This window comes from Clavelina lepadiformis, chromosome 8 (assembly GCF_947623445.1).
Source record: "Clavelina lepadiformis chromosome 8, kaClaLepa1.1, whole genome shotgun sequence".
NCBI lineage: Eukaryota > Metazoa > Chordata > Ascidiacea > Aplousobranchia > Clavelinidae > Clavelina > Clavelina lepadiformis.
In genome coordinates, this window is record NC_135247.1 from 17,184,614 (window position 1) to 17,193,128 (window position 8,515).

The following is an 8,515-nucleotide window of genomic DNA, read 5'->3' on the forward strand; positions in this document are numbered from 1 at the left end:
CCAGATTTTAAATTGAGGCAAAAAAGTTCAAATATATATAAAACTCGAACCAACTTTTCAAAGCCTACCACAAAACGTTCGAAGTTTGCCAAATTTGAATACTTGTGGTTTTGTCAAAACAACCTGACCAGAATTAATTTGGGATAATTGAAGAAAATCAAGAAATTAATGAATTACATCAAAAAATCAAGGATTTTTGAAAAGGGTTCAAAATTTCCACGTTACATGACGTAATAAGATGACTACAAAACATTAAACCCCAAACATGCATGTAATAGATAAACAGTAATAATAATAAACGGTATAGGCCTGTGTAGTTATAAAGAACAAGAATAGAACATCAATTAAGTTTTGCAGACATAAATGCATAGTTGTCGGATGAATAATCGCAAAGATTGTAAAGGAAAAAGGCAGCTGGTAGCTATGCAATATCAAACCATACGACGGACAGGTCTATACGTTACTATAAAATGGAATTAGAAGAATTTTTTGCCATGGCTGAAGATTCCATCTTAGCTCTGACACATCAAAATCAGAAGCTATAATTTTGAGTCATGTTGGTACGGTATAATAAGAAGGTGTTTTCCAGCAGCTTTTAAAAACGAGTGAGAAAAAAGATATAGTTTTATGCAATTATTCCAGTAGAAAAAAAGTGGTCGCTTGTATAAAATGTTCTTTCTAAGAAAGCATTCATCATAAAATTCTCAGGCACAAGATTTGTGTGCTTGTTCGTTTACTTGGCTCGCAAATTTCGCGATTATTCGCCGGTAACCTACGGTCAGATTGAGTGAGGGCGATTTTTAAATCGCGTTTTACTCTGTCTATCACGAGAAAGAGGTGCACATTCAGAAATGAACAGAATTTGCGCGTTGCTCTAACAATTTCCTGTGTATACATATAGGCTGTTGATTTTACAAGTTTCCTCTCTTTCAGTTGTATTACATCCTACAAGACATTTCGACAGCGTCTAAAATAAGTACGGCATTACGCGACTTGTACCACTGAGCGTCTGGTGTTTGGAGAACGTGATATGTCACATGCTACTAATCGTCGCTGGGTAAGCCTACTAGTCTTCACGTAATATCGCGTAGAATAATGACGTGACACGGAACGTTTTCGAACTGTTTTCGGTTAAAATTACGCAATATGAAAAAAATTCTCATCACTGCCAGAAACGAGAATCAGATAAGACTTTTGAAACCGATTTTGTAAATAAAACTATTAAATTTCTGGAAAACAAGAAAATGGCAATCTCAAGTGTGCGCCTGATCATTACAACTATTCTGATTAAATGTCTCAAGTGTTTCTTCTTAATAATTACCTTGCCGTAGGCGTCGCGATGAGTATTATCATTCTGGAAGCAAGTAAAACTTCTGATACTTTTTCACCGACTTCAGCGAGGTAAAGTAGCACCAGCTTGACATTGCAAGTAGATAATCGAGAAAGAAGGTTTTTGCGACGCCTATTTACATTGGACTGACGCTACTTAGGCGGAAAACGAGCTTGCAGCGTGATGCAAAGACAAAGGCTTATAGGCAGGGTTGCCATCGGTCTGAACTCAAAAATAAGGACGACTAAGAAACAAAAGAAGAATACTACTTTACACAGTGCACAACAGGAGAAAGCAATCAATGTTCCGAAAATGAAAAAAACGAGATACTATTTGCATGTTCTCAATTTTTGTATCTCTTTGGTACAAAATGGTATACTAAAGGTGTCAAAATGCCCAAAATACAAACCTCTGCCCTAAAAATAAGACGAAAATAAGAACGCAAGTGAAAATAAGAACATTTCTTAGAAAAAAGGACAAAAATATTTTATAAGACACGGACCTTCAAAATAAGGACAAATCTTAGAAATAAAGACGGTATGGCAACCCCGGTTATAGGGGTAAAACGAGAGCGAATTTGCAACAAAAGAGTGCATGATTTTCAGGTTGCAGACATCAACGAAATAGACAGATGAAGCCTGTACAGTTTGGGTTTTGCATCACATGATCAGTTAAAAAATAAAATAAGTTTTTGTTGAGGTTATAGCAATAAAAAAGGTTAACCAATTCAAACAAAATTGACAATAAGTCTATGGTGTATAAGATATTAACACATAGTTCATGCAGTAAAAGTTAATGCAGTTAAAAGTGATGACGCTTTTAGAAAAGGAGGGAAATTTCGAATAAAAACACTGCAGACGCGTGGAGTTGAGCAATGGCAGGCTGCAGCCAAAACGTGACAAATTTTTGTCATTTTTTCGACGAAACGTCAGGGGTAATGTAGCAATGGTGGTGGGTTTCACCGGAAGTACGTCAACTTGATAACTTGACGCATTTTTAAGAAATCCAGACTATCGAAAAACTTAGTGCATTACATATCAGTAGTTGATTATTCATAACATGGAATAAAAACCGTTTCGCGACCTTTTGAGAGAAATGTCAGTTTTTGAACAGAATCGCTTTAAACGCCGATGACTAAAGTCTAGAAATGACACGTTTCTTGATATCGGATGAAAGCGCTTTCCATATTTAAGCACTTTACGCTTGACTGGTTTATACTGTTTGGAATTGTTTGGATAGAAACATGAAGTTATAGCGAAGCTTCAATAAACAAAGCGCATTAATTATACAATTAAAATGAGACAAATTTTTCTGTCCATAAACGTAAAAGATAAATTGAAACAAAAGTTTCCTTTTTCTCTGCATAGTCGAGCGCCTTCCCCGTATCTTGAATGACAGGTGCAATGCGAAAAATGATTAAAGTTTAACAGAGATACAAATAGAGACGTAAACTGAGATCATAAATATTAATCTCACAGCAAGAATAGACACTTCACGTTTTCACCAAATATGCCAAGATAATGTGGATGGAGACTTCCCGACATTTCCCCTTAAACCTTTGCAAGGCGCCAAAATTTCAGTCGGTTTCAATTAATTAATTAATTGGAACGAAATATAAGGTTTTTGCTCAACTTTGAGATTTGGAAATACCCTCCCAAACAAACAAGCGACAACATACAGGCTCTGTTGTCAAGGAAACGATACATTGTGTGAAGAAAAATGATACAATATGTGCGGCCTGAGGGAAATACAAAGGTGACGTCATGCAATGATGAAAAACGCGGTCTCACGTAAAAATCGGTAGGTGACGTTATGATACGCACGCAGTACGTCCAATCATCATGCATTACGTAGGCGAGCGGCAGAGGTTTTAAACCGCTCGAGTTAGGACAAAAAACTAGTTGGAAATATCTTAAACACGTTGCAGATCTTTCAACAAGAGCCTAAAATTTTCATCTTCGCATCTTCGGATAGAAAGTGATTGTTTCACCGTAAGCCGTAAACCGTTGTTAAAGATAACGGACTGTAAGTGAATAAGTATACGCAAAAAGTTAATTTTAGCTATTTAGGTTCTAGTTGAGGTTAGATTTAGATCAAAGTGTAGATTTGGGTTAGGTTTTAGACGTACGATTTATTCCTGTGAAATATATTGAAAGCATGTTCGGAAATCAATGACACTTGAACGTAAGACCAAGTTTGCATTTGCGTTTTGCACCTCAACGATTACGTTTGCCTTTGACGTCACTTGATCTGGTTCCACCAGTACGAGATAGTACAAGGCGATATATATTAGACATTATATTAACAACCACTCTTATGTGATTTGAGCAATGATTCAAGATTTAAAACAGTTGGCGGTCGCTTTTAGGAGTTATTTACTGTGACAGACAGACATGGATTGCTTGCTTACAAAACAGAAGGATTACCGCATCGTAGACGTCATTATCGAAAAGAAAATAAGTTTCAGAGAAGTCAAAAACAAACCAGTTCATAAAGGTTCTCTCGTAATCTAAAGTGAAGCAAGCTGTTGTATGACATGTAAGCAAATGATTCACATAAGTTAATGAACGAATCTCGAATCAGACGGATGAGGTCACGTTTATTTACAATCCAGTAGCGTACAACGACGCATTATATGCTATGGATGATGCAGAACATTTTAGAATTTAAGTTTTGTGACGTCAACTCGTCATTTTAAATTGGCAATTCTGGTATTTGTGTTTGCTTGCTTGTGAAGTATGCATATTGCTTAATTGATACTATAACAACTAACTCTGGTTGACACATATTACAACATTTACTTGTGATGTGCGAAAACTAAAATAGTTATTTAGAGATAAGTACTTTGGAAAGTGATATTTGTCCTTCGCAAAAGTCTATTTAAAACGGGTCCAATTAAGAGAACGAACCATATTTTAAACAATATTATTACTGTCTATACTGTTCTTTCAGCTGTTTTTACAGGAAAAAATAGGTTGAATTAATCAACATAAACATCACATAACACAAGATGGAGGGTTCAGGGAATTTCACCGAAGCGCCAACCATGCAGTTCAACTCTACGGGTCCTCAACTTCAACAATTGTGCGGAGCGCCGGGGATTTGTGAACCGACCGCTTTGACAGCTTGTCCAAACACAACCTTACACAATTGCGATAAATGCGCATCTTCACAGTCGGTACTGTTCGTTTTTTTCGGTACCTTGCTTGGCTTGTTCATCATTGCCGGTAACCTGTTGGTTATTACGGTCGGAATACATCGCGCAAGATCCCACAAAGCCACCAAAGTCGACGCTTGCCGAAACTCGTTAGCGCTTGCTGACATTCTAACAGGTTCTTCAATACCCTTGCATCTATTGCAAACATGCTCGTGTAAAAATGTAGACCTTCGATAATAACCTGCCTGGTTTGTTTGTATAAACAGGAATACAGATCTTTGCCGTAGCCCTGCCCAACTACGCCTGGACAATGAACTCGACAGGAGTGGAAGTGGATCAGGCGCAGTGGGCATTGAGTAACTCCCCACAAGCGATCGCTGGAGCAAGCATCTTTCTCTTCACATTCACGTCATCAATTTATCATCTCTTGTTTTTTGCCGTGCTGCGTCTTTACGCCATCGGTTTCCCTCTTCGTTACAGATCGCAGCCGACAAGGAGAGTTTATTTCGCTCTCGTTATTGTCTGGTTGGTTTCCATCGCTGCTGCGTCGATTCCAGGTAAAATATGTTTTCGAATTTTGAGAATTTCGTCAAAAGAGGTTAGCTGAAGGTGTGATGCGCAAGCGAAAGGCAAATACACATTTGGTTACCATGGAGTTTAATTTTGATTCCAGGCTGGTTTCCTCAGTATTACTTCTTCGAGTATTATCACTTCACCTTCCTGTTCTTCCCTGCGCTTAACTACAACCACCTAGAAAATGCTCCCGCCTATGTCGCTCTTGTTTTTTTCCTCGTGATTCCATACGGGCTTATGGTGAGTACCGGGCTGCATGACTTAAACTGTGTCAGTGGTTTCAAAGCCAACCAGGTCAATTTAATAACGCATCTTCATCTTGTTTCACAGACCATATTTATGATCGCCACGGCTGGGCTGGTGTTGAAAAGCTCGACTTTGTCCAAATCGAACCTCGTTCATGGCCGTGAGAAGCATAAGATGATCAAGAAGGAATTTCAAACTTTTAAAGCGGTTGCCATCATGCAGTTTGGATTCACCTTAACTTTACGTAAGTGAGGATTATCTTGTTTTATTAAGATGTTTATGCCTGCCAGCCTAAGCCTATACATTCGTTAAGATTGTGTTGGGTCGAACAAAGGATTTGCCCACAGTTTTGTACGAAGATTATATATAGCTTATATACAGCATTCCGGCCGGAAAAACTTCATATATCAAGTAGAAGCAAGGTAAAGTGTTACGTTAAGGATTTGAAAAACCCAAATTCACTTCAACGCTTAAAAACCGCCATCAACAGTACTTTTGGGTGCGAAATATTTGGTGCAAAAAGGGTTGCAAAACCGCTTTGTAAAATAAGCGCTACAGGGAAATAATCATTGCAACGTTCTCACACGGTCGTACTCACACCTGATGTGCCAGAGAGATATTATAAGAAAACTAATATGAAGCCCAGAAGGACACAGAGTCTATAACGTCCAATTTTATGTTTCAGTGCCTTTATGCGTTGTGGTTGGGTTGAGTTATTCCCAGTACTTTGACTGCAATACAGTAGGAACGCCATACATGATAGCATTTTATATCATCATGTCAAACAGGTAAGCTCTATGCTATATTCAGTCTTAAAAGACGGCGTATATTCGGAGGTGTACTGCTCGCAATTGAAATTTGAAGCAAAGAATGCAATTGACTCTGTGTATAGCGATTATAAATTATTTATATATTTGCGATTTAAACTTGAAAAACACAACAAAACTTGACTTAATAAAAGGTGATGATGACACAGTTACAAGCAATCTTACGAAAATTTTTGTAAAATTTGTTTGATGCTTTTAACGACAATTCCTCTTGGTATTAATTAAATTATCAGCCTCGTGAACGTGGCTGTGTACAGCGCGTTGGACGACAAGTTCCAAACTGCTGTTCGATGCATGCTGGCAAGCTGGAAAGTGACGTGTTGTAACAGGAACAGATTGGACGGGAAATCTACATCGGCGAGATCAAGGGCAACGTTGACCACAACCATTGCGCGCTAATTTTGTGGTTCCAGGCTACTATTCGCTTCTATGGAGATGTTCAAAAAATATTGCTGCATAAGTTGGAAACGACGTGAGAAAGAGTGACGTCTGACGAGGCTTGAGCTTACATTAAACTGTCAATTCAGCCTACAAACTGGCGTTGGCAAAGAGTTACTTGATTTCAGTGTAAAAATGGATTCAGCTTATATAAGCTGGAGATGACATGTGTTTGTCGTTCAGCAAAAGTTCATTTGTTGTTGTTGGAGATGACATTTGTTGAATAACCAGCAGAAAAACATCCAAGTACCTATGCTTAATAACATAATTTGAGCTATAAGCTTCTCCGTTACGTAACGTATATGCTCTTACATAATTCGCTAAAAAAATGAGCTACGCAAGACATGCCAAAGACTTCGCCTACAAAAACCTGGAGATGACATTTGTTTGTTGTTCGCTTTTTGTAAGCATTTGTGGGTATTACTCTGGCAAATAAAGTTAATAACTTTGGAGACGGCAGAACCCTTTGACATTGGTTAGTCACTTCTAATTGATTATTTTCCTGGCAGAGTTTACCTGAATCGAGAAGTGTTTACAGCTCAGCTCATGATCTTAATTAACAAATACACCTAATGCCAGTAATAGTGATACCATCTGCTGTTAGCACAAGCTATTAGCACAACATGCTATTGCTCCAGTAAAGCTCCTGTGCATCAAATTGTCATCAGATTACCTTGAGGTAACAAAAAACATCTAAGGCAGGTTGTTGGTGACATTTGTCTCGTTTGTTTTTTCTTTCCCGACAAGTGTTTTTGCATCATTTAATAAACCAACAAACTTCTTTGCAAACTTTTTGTTTTTGGGTCACAGTGAATTGCAGTAAAACAAAATGGTGTTCTCTCAATATCATGTCACTCGCATTTTCTGAAATGAATCACAACTGATATAGATCAAAACACTAAGAAGCTTAATAAATAACGAATGTAACTAAAAGTATTCCACCTATTAGAAGGCAAGGCATAACGTGAGACAGCAATTCTCTTTTAACTTTTAAATGGGTCAAAGAGGTAAAATTTCTGTGCTAAAAGGAATTCTATTTTACTCGTTTAAGAGTCAAGGTTTTGATCGAAATTGAATTTTGAGCTCAAAGATTAACTTTTATTCTGAATTCAAGTGAAATCTCAAAACTTAAATCTTAAATAATGACGTTGAAGTTAAGCGTTAAAGGAACAATGAATTCCTGTTCGATAGACAACAAACGTTATTTGTATTTGTTTATAGCGGAGTTTGCATTTTATAAACGTGATTTGGGACAAATAAAATATCGATTTACTCAAACAACTGTCTGCAAATGTAGCCAATAAAGCAGCAATTTCAGGCAAACACGAAGTTAACAAACTCACAAAAAGACAGCACTTATACGCCATCTAGCGGCTTGTTGAAGTCATCTAAATAACCAGCAGCAAAACATCCAGGTACCTATACTTAATAACATAATTTGAGCCATAAGCTTTTCCGTTGCGCAGCTTATATGCTCTTATATAATTTGCTAAAAAATGGGCTACGCAAGACATGTCAAAGACTTCACCTATAAAAGCTGGAGATGAAATTTGTTGTTGTTCGCTTTTTGTAAGTATTTGTTGGTATTACTCTCGCAAATAAAGTTAATAACGTCGGAGGCGTTAGAAGCCTTTGACATTGGTTAATCACCTCTAATAAAGACTTCGCCTATAAATGCTTCATACAAGAACGCCAATCAGTCTGATTTCTTCCTCGTTGAATGGTTGAGTGAGGGGTAAGTCCATAACAAGTTGGCAAATCAAAGAGTAGTTGTCAGTAAATATACTGGTGAAAGGATTTTTTGATAATAATATGTGATGGTTAAGCAGTGATTTCCAAAATTGTACCGCGAATATATCCATCTATTATGACGAATATGGCGGTCATTATGACGTCACATTGTAAAAATATGTCTGATGATTGGAGTTTGTTTGCATTAGGTAT

The 8,515-nt window shown here is 37.4% G+C and overlaps 1 protein-coding gene across 1 annotated transcript; it reads left to right on the forward strand.

The window, feature by feature from the left end:
* The first annotated feature begins 805 nt into the window (after nucleotides 1-805).
* LOC143469341 (adenosine receptor A3-like) lies at nucleotides 806-7,360 on the forward strand. Its single transcript, XM_076967003.1, has 6 exons — nucleotides 806-4,662; nucleotides 4,754-5,044; nucleotides 5,161-5,300; nucleotides 5,391-5,550; nucleotides 5,992-6,094; nucleotides 6,367-7,360. Exons 1-6 carry the CDS (start codon nucleotides 4,341-4,343, stop codon nucleotides 6,530-6,532), a joined length of 1,182 nt encoding a protein of 393 aa, XP_076823118.1. The 5' UTR covers nucleotides 806-4,340; the 3' UTR covers nucleotides 6,533-7,360.
* Nucleotides 7,361-8,515: the final 1,155 nt, after the last annotated feature.